The sequence below is a fragment of the Oreochromis niloticus genome, linkage group LG6, assembly GCF_001858045.2.
Source record: "Oreochromis niloticus isolate F11D_XX linkage group LG6, O_niloticus_UMD_NMBU, whole genome shotgun sequence".
Taxonomy (NCBI): Eukaryota; Metazoa; Chordata; class Actinopteri; order Cichliformes; family Cichlidae; genus Oreochromis; species Oreochromis niloticus.
The window spans coordinates 228,250-242,947 of NC_031971.2; the positions used below are offsets into that span (position 1 = coordinate 228,250).

Genomic DNA, 14,698 nt, shown 5'->3' on the forward strand with positions numbered 1-14,698 from the left:
GAGACTCGGACACACATATTTCGGCTTGGCCTTATAGAATCAGCATTTCCATGCTGGGGAAATAGGTTTTGCAGCTGTTTGAGCTAAGATTTTCAAGTTATTCACAAAATGAAAACCCATAATGTGTTTCAGGCGAGAAACGCACTGTCTCGCCGAAATAAGGCGATTTTCACCAACTCCATAAAGACAGCTGTAACTTTTGACAGGAGACGCGGACACACATATTTCAGGCTTGGCCTTATAGAATTCAGCATTTCCATGCTGAATTAATAGGTTTTGCAGCTGTTTGAGCTAAGATTTTTCAAGTTATTCACAAAATGAAAACCCATAATGTGTTTCAGGCGAGAAACGCACTGTCTCGCCGAAATAAGGCGATTTTCACCAACTCCATAAAGACAGCTGTAACTTTTGATAGGAAACTCGGACACACATATTTCAGGCTCTGCCTTATAGAATTCAGCATTTCCATGCTGGGGAAATAGGTTTTGCAGCTGTTTGAGCTAAGATTTTCAAGTTATTCACAAATGAAAACCCATAATGTGTTTCAGGCGAGAAACGCACTGTCTCGCCGAAATAAGGCGATTTTCACCAAGTCCATAAAGACAGCTGTAACTTTTGATAGGAGACTCGGACACACATATTTCAGGCTTGGCCTTATACAATTCAGCATTTCCATGCTGGGGAAATAGGTTTTGCAGCTGTTTGAGCTAAGATTTTCAAGTTATTCACAACATGAAAACCCATAATGTGTTTCAGGCGAGAAACGCACTGTCTCGCCGAAATAAGGCGATTTTCACCAAGTCCATAAAGACAGCTGTAACTTTTGACAGGAGACTCGGACACACATATTTCAGGCTTGGCCTTATAGAATTCAGCATTTCCATGCTGAATAATAGGTTTTGCAGCTGTTTGAGCTAAGATTTTCAAGTTATTCACAAAATGAAAACCCATAATGTGTTTCAGGCGAGAAACGCACTGTCTCGCCGAAATAAGGCGATTTTCACCAAGTCCATAAAGACAGCTGTAACTTTTGATAGGAGACTCGGACACACATATTTCAGGCTTGGCCTTATACAATTCAGCATTTCCATGCTGGGGAAATAGGTTTTGCAGCTGTTTGAGCTAAGATTTTCAAGTTATTCACAAAATGAAAACCCATAATGTGTTTCAGGCGAGAAACGCACTGTCTCGCCGAAATAAGGCGATTTTCACCAAGTCCATAAAGACAGCTGTAACTTTTGATAGGAGACTCGGACACACATATTTCAGGCTTGGCCTTATAGAATTCAGCATTTCCATGCTGGGGAAATAGGTTTTGCAGCTGTTTGAGCTAAGATTTTCAAGTTATTCACAAAATGAAAACCCATAATGTGTTTCAGGCGAGAAACGCACTGTCTCGCCGAAATAAGGCGATTTTCACCAAGTCCATAAAGACAGCTGTAACTTTTGATAGGAGACGCGGACACACATATTTCAGGCTTGGCCTTATAGAATTCAGCATTTCCATGCTGAATTAATAGGTTTTGCAGCTGTTTGAGCTAAGATTTTCAAGTTATTCACAAAATGAAAACCCATAATGTGTTTCAGGCGAGAAACGCACTGTCTCGCCGAAATAAGGCGATTTTCACCAAGTCCATAAAGACAGCTGTAACTTTTGATAGGAGACTCGGACACACATATTTCAGGCTTGGCCTTATAGAATTCAGCATTTCCGTGCTGAATTAATAGGTTTTGCAGCTGTTTGAGCTAAGATTTTCAAGTTATTCACAAAATGAAAACCCATAATGTGTTTCAGGCGAGAAACGCACTGTCTCGCCGAAATAAGGCGATTTTCACCAACTCCATAAAGACAGCTGTAATTTTTGATAGGAGACTCGGACACACATATTTCAGGCTTGGCCTTATAGAATTCAGCATTTCCATGCTGGGGAAATAGGTTTTGCAGCTGTTTGAGCTAAGATTTTCAAGTTATTCACAAAATGAAAACCCATAATGTGTTTCAGGCGAGAACTCCATTCAAATGCATGTAATAGCGAGAAACGCACTGTCTCGCCAAATAAGGCGATTTTCACCAAGTCAATAAAGACAGCTGTAACTTTTGATAGGAGACTCGGACACACATATTTCAGGCTTGGCCTTATAGAATTCAGCATTTCCATGCTGAATTAATAGGTTTTGCAGCTGTTTGAGCTAAGATTTTCAAGTTATTCACAAAATGAAAACCCATAATGTGTTTCAGGCGAGAAACGCACTGTCTTACCGAAATAAGGCGATTTTCACCAAGTCCATAAAGACAGCTGTAACTTTTGATAGGAGACGCGGACACACATATTTCAGGCTTGGCCTTATAGAATTCAGCATTTCCATGCTGAATTAATAGGTTTTGCAGCTGTTTGAGCTAAGATTTTCAAGTTATTCACAAAATGAAAACCCATAATGTGTTTCAGGCGAGAAACGCACTGTCTCGCCGAAATAAGGCGATTTTCACCAACTCCATAAAGACAGCTGTAACTTTTGATAGGAGACTCGGACACACATATTTCAGGCTTGGCCTTATAGAATTCAGCATTTCCATGCTGGGGAAATAGGTTTTGCAGCTGTTTGAGCTAAGATTTTCAAGTTATTCACAAAATGAAAACCCATAATGTGTTTCAGGCGAGAGACGCACTGTCTCGCCGAAATAAGGCGATTTTCACCAACTACATAAAGACAGCTGTAACTTTTGATAGGAGACTCGGACACACATATTTCAGGCTTGGCCTTATAGAATTCAGCATTTCCATGCTGGGGAAATAGGTTTTGCAGCTGTTTGAGCTAAGATTTTCAAGTTATTCACAAAATGAAAACCCATAATGTTTTTCAGGCGAGAACTCCATTCAAATGCATGTAATAGCGAGAAACGCACTGTCTCGCCAAAATAAGGCGATTTTCACCAAGTCAATAAAGACAGCTGTAACTTTTGATAGGAGTCTCGGACACACATATTTCAGGCTTGGCCTTATAGAATTCAGCATTTCCATGCTGAATTAATAGGTTTTGCAGCTGTTTGAGCTAAGATTTTCAAGTTATTCACAAAATGAAAACCCATAATGTGTTTCAGGCGAGAAACGCACTGTCTCGCCGAAATAAGGCGATTTTCACCAAGTCCATAAAGACAGCTGTAACTTTTGATAGGAGACGCGGACACACATATTTCAGGCTTGGCCTTATAGAATTCAGCATTTCCATGCTGAATTAATAGGTTTTGCAGCTGTTTGAGCTAAGATTTCAAGTTATTCACAAAATGAAAACCCATAATGTGTTTCAGGCGAGAAACGCACTGTCTCGCCGAAATAAGGCGATTTTCACCAAGTCCATAAAGACAGCTGTAACTTTTGATAGGAGACTCGGACACACATATTTCAGGCTTGGCCTTATAGAATTCAGCATTTCCGTGCTGAATTAATAGGTTTTGCAGCTGTTTGAGCTAAGATTTTCAAGTTATTCACAAAATGAAAACCCATAATGTGTTTCAGGCGAGAAACGCACTGTCTCGCCGAATAAGGCGATTTTCACCAAGTCCATAAAGACAGCTGTAACTTTTGATAGGAGACTCGGACACACATATTTCAGGCTTGGCCTTATAGAATCAGCATTTCCATGCTGGGGAAATAGGTTTTGCAGCTGTTTGAGCTAAGATTTTCAAGTTATTCACAAAATGAAAACCCATAATGTGTTTCAGGCGAGAAACGCACTGTCTCACCGAAATAAGGCGATTTTCACCAAGTCCATAAAGACAGCTGTAACTTTTGATAGGAGACTCGGACACACATATTTCAGGCTTGGCCTTATAGAATTCAGCATTTCCATGCTGGGGAAATAGGTTTTGCAGCTGTTTGAGCTAAGATTTTCAAGTTATTCACAAAATGAAAACCCATAATGTGTTTCAGGCGAGAAACGCACTGTCTCGCCGAAATCTTGGTGGCGCTGTCACTTGGTGTTCGCTCGCTCTGTGGTATAGTATCACTTCCTGTTCCTGCTCAAACACAGTGGTGTTTCTGAGTAGCTTTTCTGCTTAGCAATTTAATTTAAATCTTTTGATACATCCCTTTTTCATAGTATAATCTTAACGTGCTTCATCTGAATCACCCTTTCTGTGTACTCACTACCTAATTTATAGCCAAAGTATTCACTCACTGTCTCTTTACTGTTTCGCTAGCTTAGCTTAGCTCGTAGCCGACTCGTTAGCACCATGGCTACTTCACCTGTCCTCCTGCACTTTCCTGCTCATTGTGTCAGATGTTTAGTTACTCCTCGGCCTCCTTTAGCAGTAATGATACCTGTAATAAATGTAGCATATTTGCAGCTCTGGAGGCCAGGATTACTGAATTGGAGACTCGGCTTCGCACCCTTCATTCACCCGTAGCTAGCCAGGCCCCTGTAGCTGGTGCAGCCGAAGATAGCGTAGGCCCCGCTAGCTGTTCCCCGGCAGACCCCAAGCAGCTGGGGAAAGAGGGCGGCTGGGTGACGGTGAGGAGGAAGCATAGTCTTAAACTGAAGCCCCAGGTACACCACCAACCTGTTCATGTGTCTAACCGTTTTTCCCCACTCGGCGACACACCCGCCGGGGGTCAAACTCTGGTAATTGGTGATTCTGTTCTCAGACATGTGAAGCTAGAGACACCGGCAACCATAGTCAATTGTCTTCCAGGGGCCAGAGCAGGCGACATTGAAGGAAATTTAAAACTGCTGGCTAAGGGTAAACGTAAATACAGTAAGATCATAATTCACGTCGGCAGTAATGACACCCGGTTACGCCAATCGGAGGTCACTAAAATCAATATTGAATCGGTGTGTAACTTTGCAAAAACAATGTCGGACTCTGTAGTTTTCTCTGGTCCCCTCCCCAATCAGACCAGGAGTGACATGTTTAGCCGCATGTTCTCCTTAAATTGCTGGCTGTCTGAGTGGTGTCCCAGAAACGATGTGGGCTTCATAGATAATTGGCAAACCTTCTGGAGGAAACCTGGTCTTGTTAGGAGAGACGGCATCCATCCCACTTTGGATGGAGCAGCTCTCATTTCTAGAAATATGGACAAATTCATTAAACCCCCCAAAATATGACTATCCAGAGTTGGGACCAGGAAGCAGAGTTGCAGTCTTACACGCCTCTCTGCAGCTTCTCTCCTCCTGCTACCCCCCAAAAACCCATCTCCATTGAGACTGTGTCAGCTCCCAAAAAGACAAAAAACAAACTAAAAACCAGCAATAAACAACTTAAACATAAAAATCACAAAGAAAGAACAATACAGTATCCACATCTGAACCAAAGAGTAAAACAGTGAAATGTGGATTATTAAATATTAGGTCTCTCTCCTCCAAGTCTCTGTTAGTACATGACTTAATAATTGATCAACAAATCGATTTACTCTGCCTTACAGAAACCTGGTTGCAGCAGGATGAGTATGTTAGTTTAAATGAATCAACACCCCCGAGTCATTCTAACTACCAGAAATCCCGAAGCACAGGCCGAGGGGCGGTGTGGCAGCAATTTTTCACACCAGCCTATTAATTAACGAAAGACCAAGACAGACTTTTAATTCATTTGAAAGCCTGATGCTTAGCCTCGTCCACCCCAGCTGTAAAACTCAGAAACCAGTCTTACTTGTTATCATCTATCGTCCACCTGGGCCTTACACAGAGTTTCTCTCTGATTTCTCAGACTTTTTATCTGATTTAGTGCTCAGCTCAGATAAAATAATTATTGTGGGTGATTTTAACATCCATGTAGATGCTAAAAATGACAGCCTCAACATCGCATTTAATCTGTTACTAGACTCAATTGGCTTCTCTCAAAATGTAAAAGAACCCACCCACCACTTTAATCACACTCTAGATCTTGTTTTAACATATGGCATAGAAACTGAATATTTAACAGTGTTTCCTGAAAACCCTCTGCTGTCTGATCATTTCCTGATAACATTTACATTTACAATAATTGATTACACAGCAGTGGAGAGTAGACTTTATCAAAGTAGATGTCTTTCTGAAAGTGCTGTAACTAAGTTTAAGAATATAATCCACCCACTGTTATCATCTTCAATGCCCTGTACCAACATAGAGCAGAGCAGCTATCTGAACGCTACTCCAACAGAGGTCGATTATCTTGTTAATAATTTTACCTCCTCACTACGTACGACTCTGGATACTGTAGCTCCTGTGAAAACTAAGGCCTCAAATCCAAAGTCCCTGACTCCGTGGTATAATTCTCAAACACGTAGCCTAAAGCAGATAACTCGTAAGCTGGAGAGGAAATGGCGTGTCACAAATTTAGAGGATCATCATTTAGCCTGGAGAAATAGTTTGCTGCTTTATAAGAAAGCCCTCCGCAAAGCCAGAACATCTTACTATTCGTCACTGATTGAAGAAAATAAGAACAACCCCAGGTTTCTCTTCAGCACTGTAGCCAGGCTGACAAAAAGTCAGAGCTCTACTGAGCCAACCATCCTTTAACGTTAACTAGTAATGACTTCATGAACTTCTTCACAAATAAATTTTTATCATTAGAGAAAAAATTACCAATAATCATCCCACAGATGTAATATTATCTACAGCTACTCTTAGTACCATCGATGTTAAGTTAGACTCTTTTTCTCCAATTGATCTTTCTGAGTTAACTTCAATAATTAATTCCTCCAAACCATCAACGTGTCTTTTAGACCCCATTCCTACAAAACTGCTCAAAGAAGTCCTGCCATTAATTAATTCTTCGATCTTAAATATGATCAACCTATCTCTAATAATCGGCTATGTACCACAGGCCTTCAAGCTGGCTGTAGTTAAACCTTTACTTAAAAAGCCATCTCTAGACCCAGCTGTCTTAGCTAATTATAGGCCAATCTCCAACCTTCCTTTCATATCAAAAATCCTTGAAAGAGTAGTTGTCAAACAGCTAACAGACCATCTGCAGAGGAATGGCTTATTTGAAGAGTTTCAGTCAGGTTTCAGAGCTCATCACAGCACAGAAACAGCTTTAGTGAAGGTTACAAATGATCTTCTTATGGCCTCTGACAGTGGACTCATCTCTGTGCTTGTCCTGCTAGACCTCAGTGCTGCGTTCGATACTGTTGACCATAATATCCTATTAGAGCGATTAGAACATGCTGTAGGTATTACAGGTACTGCACTGCAGTGGTTTGTATCATATCTATCTAATAGACTCCAGTTTGTACATGTAAATGGAGAGTCCTCTTCACACACTAAGGTCAATTATGGTGTTCCACAGGGTTCAGTGCTAGGACCAATTCTATTTACATTATACATGCTTCCCCTAGGCAACATCATTAGAAGACATAGCATAAATTTTCACTGCTATGCAGATGACACGCAGCTCTATCTATCCATGAAGCCAGGTAACACACACCAATTAGTTAAACTGCAGGAATGTCTTAAAGACATAAAGACCTGGATGGCCGCTAACTTTCTGCTTCTTAATTCAGATAAAACTGAGGTTATTGTACTCGGCCCTGAAAATCTTAGAAATATGGTATCTAAGCAGATTCTTACTCTGGATGGCATTACCTTGGCCTCCAGTAACACTGTGAGAAACCTTGGAGTCATTTTTGACCAGGACATGTCCTTCAATGCACATATTAAACAAATATGTAAGACTGCTTTCTTCCATTTGCGCAATATCTCTAAAATTAGAAATATCCTGTCTCAGAGTGATGCTGAAAACTAGTTCATGCATTTATTACTTCCAGGCTGGACTACTGTAATTCACTATTATCAGGAAGTCCTAAAAACTCGCTGAGAAGCCTTCAGCTAATCCAAAATGCTGCAGCAAGAGTACTGACAGGGACTAGAAAGAGAGAGCATATTTCTCCTGTTTTGGCTTCCCTTCATTGGCTTCCTGTTAAATCCAGAATTGATTTCAAAATCCTGCTCCTCACATACAAGGTCTTAAATAATCAGGCCCCATCTTATCTTAATGACCTTGTAGTACCATATCACCCTATTAGAGCACTTCGCTCTTGCACTGCAGGCCTACTTGTTGTTCCTAGAGTATTTAAAAGTAGAATGGGAGGCAGAGCCTTCAGTTTTCAGGCCCCTCTTCTGTGGAACCAACTTCCAGTTTGGATTCGGGAGACAGACACTATCTCTACTTTCAAGATTAGGCTTAAAACTTTCCTTTTTGCTAAAGCATATAGTTAGGGCTGGACCAGGTGACCCTGAATCCTCCCTTAGTTATGCTGCAATAGACGTAGGCTGCCGGGGATTCCCATGATGCATTGAGTTTTTCCCTTCCAGTCACCTTTCTCACTCACTATGTGCTAATAGACCTCTCTGCATCGAATCATATCTGTTATTAATCTCTGTCTCTCTTCCACAGCATGTCTTTCATCCTGTTTTCCTTCTTTCACCCCAACCGGTCGCAGCAGATGGCCGCCCCTCCCTGAGCCTGGTTCTGCCGGAGGTTTCTTCCTGTTAAAAGGGAGTTTTTCCTTCCCACTGTCGCCAAAGTGCTTGCTCATAGGGGGTCATATGATTGTTGGGTTTTTCTCTGTATTTATTATTGTGCTATTTACTGTACAATATAAAGCGCCTTGAGGCGACTTTTGTTGTGATTTGGCGCTATATAAATAAAATTGAATTGAATTGGAATTGAATTGAAATAAGGCGATTTTCACCAAGTCCATAAAGACAGCTGTAACTTTTGATAGGAGACTCGGACACACATATTTCAGGCTTGGCCTTATAGAATTCAGCATTTCCATGCTGGGGAAATAGGTTTTGCAGCTGTTTGAGCTAAGATTTTCAAGTTATTCACAAAATGAAAACCCATAATGTGTTTCAGGCGAGAACTCCATTCAAATGCATGTAATAGCGAGAAACGCACTGTCTCGCCGAAATAAGGCGATTTTCACCAAGTCCATAAAGACAGCTGTAACTTTTGATAGGAGACTCGGACACACATATTTGAGGCTTGGCCTTATAGAATTCAGCATTTCCATGCTGGGGAAATAGGTTTTGCAGCTGTTTGAGCTAAGATTTTCAAGTTATTCACAAAATGAAAACCCATAATGTGTTTCAGGCGAGAACTCCATTCAAATGCATGTAATAGCGAGAAACGCACTGTCTCGCCAAAATAAGGCGATTTTCACCAAGTCCATAAAGACAGCTGTAACTTTTGATAGGAGACTCGGACACACATATTTCAGGCTTGGCCTTATAGAATTCAGCATTTCCATGCTGGGGAAATAGGTTTTGCAGCTGTTTGAGCTAAGATTTTCAAGTTATTCACAAAATGAAAACCCATAATGTGCTTCAGGCGAGAACTCCATTCAAATGCATATAATAGCGAGAAACGCACTGTCTCGCCGAAATAAGGCGATTTTCACCAAGTCCATAAAGACAGCTGTACCTTTTGATAGGAGACTCGGACACACATATTTCAGGCTTGGCCTTATAGAATTCAGCATTTCCATGCTGGGGAAATAGGTTTTGCAGCTGTTAGGTTTTACAATGCTGTGATTGCAGCAAATACTAAGATCAAATGTAAAAGCAAAACAACTAACTCCAGACTATTAACTTGTCATCAACTGATAACAGAACTCAATCTCAAGACCAACTGCAAAAATTAGAAAAAAATAGCAGTTAATTCTATAGCTATCATTTGGTTACCGACTGATAACATATCAATTAAATCAATCAATATTCCAAACAGACACAAAACAAAAACCACTTAACTTTATAGCTGTGTCTTGACATCAGAGATCAATTTAAGGGAGTACAAAACCAATTAGCAGTTAACTCTATAGCTGTCAACTGATTACAACTGACAACAAAATCAATTATAATGATCAAAGTGCAGAGACAAATATAAACAAATACCAGCTAATTTTATAGCTGCTTACTGATATCAGAAATCAGCTCAAAGTAAACGATCACATGCCTGGGGCCGAAGCCAAGCACAACTCTGTCTACAGAAGACACCTACTTTAGCAATGTAACACACAGTTTTCATGCGTTTTAATTGGAAGATTTAAGCAAAAGAGATCAATTTAAAACATTTTCCCTATAAAAAAAGATGTTGAACTTAAAAAATTCTATATCTCATTATTCTAAATGTAAACACTATTGACTTTTTGAAGACCTTTTCTGGGAGCAGGTCATGTGTAAATCTTAGCCTAATAATTTAACTGATTAAATTCAAGATAGATCAGTATTTTTTTTCCTTCATGCTTCTCTTTTGGAACTCTGCTCATATATCATCTCTTTTACCTTTATTAGAGTAACGGGCTTAAGGAAAAAATTGTGTCCAGTGCTACGGACTGTCTTACCCCTGCAACTATCTGATAAGCTTTCAAAATATACAATAAATAAAAAAGTAGGACACAAGTTACATTATAACATGAAACAAAAATGAATTTATTTTGAAGTTTAGGCTCGTTTCCGGTTACGCCCACTGAAATATTTTGAAAGTTGCAGCCGGAAACGTGAGTAGATTTGACAACTGTTGTGGGGATGCTGAGGAGAGAGCATCCTTCACTGTAGGTTTTCACACACACACAGGCCGTGTGTTTTATACGCTGTGATGTCACAACGCCTAGCAGTCTTACATTTTACTTGACTGCCGTGAGTTGCTCTTACACGGAAAACTACGCTTTCAAGCTAAGCTAGGCGCTGACACTCCAAGATAAGCGATGGTGGATTTGTCCGAAGGTGGTGCAGTGTCAGTCGGACACAGCAGAGACAGACAGGGATCAGGTTCGGGTAATAATGACAGGATAACGTCGAAGAAGTCGCGAACGAGAAGAGGCAAAAGAGGGAAGAGAAGGAGGAACAAAAAGAGCAACAGGAACAAAACGCCACCGCCGTATTTACCACCGGAGGTAGCTACCCTTCTTTAGCCTGGGCATGATTATGGGACCTCCAGCCCGCTAAGCTAGCTAGTGATACTGCAGCAAACCATAGTCAAGCGCAGGTTATTTGCGGCTACACTCTGTTTACACCATACAGCTACCTATAACGTGGTGGAAAATAGTCATATATGACCTTGATTTTACACAATAATATTTTAACGCTGCCTGGTTTGAAGAAAAATCACTCCACACGCCACCTAAATGGCTAAAACGCAGAGGCCAAAGATTTTGACGCATTCTCCCGTTGAGAAAACATATTAAAATGAAGTACGCAGTGCAAAGGGAATTAACTATATCCCGAATTGAGATACTATTCCACTTAATAAAGGAAGTGGCCTGAGTAATCCATTAGATAGTAATTAATCACAATGTAATTTATCACAGGAAAATGAAATTGCAGGAGGATTTCACTAAATCAGGTTAGTGAAAGTCTTGTGAAAAGGGCATGCAGCAGGAGGGGCCACTTAAGTATGTGTTGCTAAAAGTGTGTTTTCTTAACACAGTGATATGTAACAGCACATCTGGAAACGTGACTGTAGTAATAGTGTTTGTTTAGAGTTGAGTTAAATCAATACATTAGCAAGATTTTAATGAGAATACATACACACATATATGAATACATCCAGAATACATACATTAGTAGATTAATGAAGAGTGTGCGAACAGAAACTAAGAAAATGGCCCAAAAATTGTCATACCCTGAAAAGCTGAAAAAGCAGAATTTGAGGTTGTCCACTAAATCTTGAAAGAAACAGATTGATGTAGTTAAATCATTTTGTTTGTTAGTTTTTGTCTATTTGTCTAATACAGACAAAGATCCAAGATATAAAGAGTGTATAAAGAGTAATCTGCCCTCCAATAAGTAGAATACAGCATATAAATATGACAAATTGCAGATTCAGAGATATATGTATGTTTTTCTGACTGTATAAGATGACAAACATGAAAGCACATTAAGTCAATACATATGCTTAGATCTATACTCTGAAACTGACAACAGCATGTTGTAGGTAAACAAGTAGTTGAGACACAATTCTGGTGCTATGTGCTATATACCTGCTGTTGAGAAACACACCCACAGTGACTATGGCGTTATTTTTGTGCCACTATTCTGAGCGCACGTTAAAAAAAATTGCAGGTGCAAGTGTTGCATTTTTTAGGAGAAATTTATTTTGAGTGAAGAAAAGCTAAATCTGAGTGAACAAAATTCATTGCTGCGTGCAAAAAATGTATTTCAGTGTTTGCTATTATCCATACACACACACACACACACACACACACACAATAGCAGCCCCTCTCGCTCAGTTTTTGCATTTGCACTTGCTCGCAATGTGTTGCTTGCGCTCTCAACATTTCTGCCCGTGCACGTTCAACTCTTTCTGTACACCGTTATATTTGTGCCACAAAACCAGCCAATCACAGACTTGGATGCAAAAAAATCTGATTGGCTGTTTTGGTCTCTAATCAGCTCGAAATGACAAAATGCAATATCCCAGAATCCATTTTGTCCAAAACTCAAACGAGGCAGTGGCGGAGGAACACAGAGTGGCGGAGTTTCTTTCTGGGTCACAAAATAAATTTTTAAGATATTTTCATGCGAGAATGGTGCTGTGTAAACTTCAAATATCTGCTCGATTTAACAAGACATCACATATTTGCAAAAGTGCTCTAACGTTTTCGGAGTTACCCACCAGCTGACCGCATAGCTGGACTGGCCATTGGGCATACCGGGCACTTGCCCGGTGGGCCGATGGTGATTTTTCATTTTTATGTTTGTTTGTTTGTTTGTTTTAGTAACGGTATAAACAATGAAAGGTGTTGGATTAGCCAATTGGTCATGATCAACTCTGGGCTGGACCAATTAAAGAGGAAACCAGCGGAGGTTGCGCTAAACAACAGCAGCATGTTCAAGCTTGATAAGCTGTTGTTGCATGTGATTAGAGGATCACCAGGGGGTCCTTTGTCCCTCCTTGGGGGGATACTCCCACTGGGTTTAAATCTGGGACTCTCGGCCATTTGACCTTCGAACTGAAGAAGCTTCTCGGATGAGAAGTGAAACGTCTTCAAGCAACTCAAAGAAGTCCAGACGCTTTTCTTTGCAAACTCCTTTGACTGTTGTTAGAATTAATTTAATATTACTTTCTAGTATCAGCTGATGTTTGCTGGAGCCACAGCTGTAAAAGCTGCTGGTCATTATATTGGTTTGGATATGTGGTGAGAGGGAAACATGAAGGTGATACAAATCATACATATATACCAACAAGACAGTGTACATCACTTTCACAACAGCGTTTGTTTTAATTCAAAGGCTTTATGGTTTTTCCTATAATACCTGGTGGTGTAGTCGGCCGATTTTTTGTCAGTTCAACCTTATATATTATGTTTAACCCGAGTGACCACCCAGTCAGCTAGTGGGTAACAGGCATCTCCGAAAACGTTAGAGCACTTATGCAAATATGTGATGTCTTGATAAATCGAGCAGATATTTGAAGTTTACACAGCACCATTCTCGCATGAAAATATCTTAAAAGTTTATTTTGTGACCCAGAAAGAGCAAGTTTTCAAACTCCGCCACTCTGTATTCCTCCGCCACTGCCTCGTTTGTGTTTTGGACAAAATGGATTCTGGGATATTGCATTTCGTCATTTCGAGCTGATTGGAGACCAAAACAGCCAATCAGATTTTTTTGCATCCAAGTCTGTGATTGGCTGGTTTTGTGGCACAAATATAACGGTGTACAGAAAGAGTTGAACGCGCACGGGCAGAATTGTTGAGAGCGCGAGCAAGCGCAAATGCAAAAACTGAGCGAGAGGGGCTGCTATTGTGTGTGTGTATGGATAATAGCAAACACTGAAATACATTTTTTGCACGCAGCAATGAATTTTGTTCACTCAGATTTAGCTTTTCTTCACTCAAAATAAATTTCTCCTCAAAATGCAACACTTGCACCTGCAAATTATTTTTACGTGCGCTCAAATTTTTTTTACGTGCGCTCAGAATAGTGGCACAAAAATAACGGCATAAGTGACCTCTCTGGGTGATGAACTAGTGTTTTAGTTCATCCTGGCAGTGATGAATGACGGCTGAGTGTCTCTGTTACCAACATTCTGGGGAAACCCCTTTCTTCTGGATTTGAAAATTGAAAAACTGTTGCATGGTGGCAACATACCTTTCACTACATGGTCTATGTTATAGTTAGAACAGTTTTGTTCATATCATTAATGCGTTAACTAACCTCATCCCTACATTTCTCTCCATTTCCAGGCTGAAGAAGGGAACATTGAATATAAGGTAACTAACCTTCCGTTTCTTTTCCAAATTATGATGTGATGAACTTCTTTTCATTTGTAAGCTGTTAAACTTTTTTAACCCTCACCCATAAAAGGTCTTGCCATCACCTGCTGGGCGACGAGGTGAACCAGCAGTAACCCGAATTTTGTCTGATTTTAACCTAATGGCATAAAGGCATACTTCTTCCTAAGCTCCTTACAGTTCCTAAAATTTATTACTGCCCACTTAAAAACATCAGATTTTTTTCTCTGTCATCTGTTTATGGGCTGGATAGCTGTGCTGAATTAGACTGTGTCACATGTACTCAGGGTAACTCTGCTCTCATCTGTGAAAACTACAGTGTGCCAGTGGTGAATCTGCTAATTCTGGTATTCTATGGGATTTTCTATGGCAAATGCCAGTTGGAATCCACTGTGCTGGGCAGGGCCCACTAGAGCAGTGGTTCTTAAACTTTTCACAATGAGTACCACCTCATCAGTCCAATAATCGACAATGGGCGATAT

General features: G+C 40.3%; 2 protein-coding genes across 2 annotated transcripts in view; both read left to right on the forward strand.

Moving 5' to 3' along the window:
* Positions 1-14,698, forward strand: part of LOC100711262 (malate dehydrogenase, cytoplasmic) — an 868,968-nt gene that overhangs the window by 27,503 nt on the left and 826,767 nt on the right. The gene's annotated exons all lie outside the window — the stretch shown is intronic.
* LOC100698010 (GTP-binding protein 2) overlaps positions 10,476-14,698 on the forward strand; it is a 197,783-nt gene continuing 193,560 nt past the window's right edge. Inside the window, exons 1-2 of the mRNA XM_025908330.1 lie at positions 10,476-10,874; positions 14,169-14,195. Of these exons, the coding sequence (XP_025764115.1) occupies positions 10,686-10,874; positions 14,169-14,195 (216 nt within the window). The 5' untranslated portion in view covers positions 10,476-10,685. The remainder of the gene's footprint in view (positions 10,875-14,168; positions 14,196-14,698) is intronic.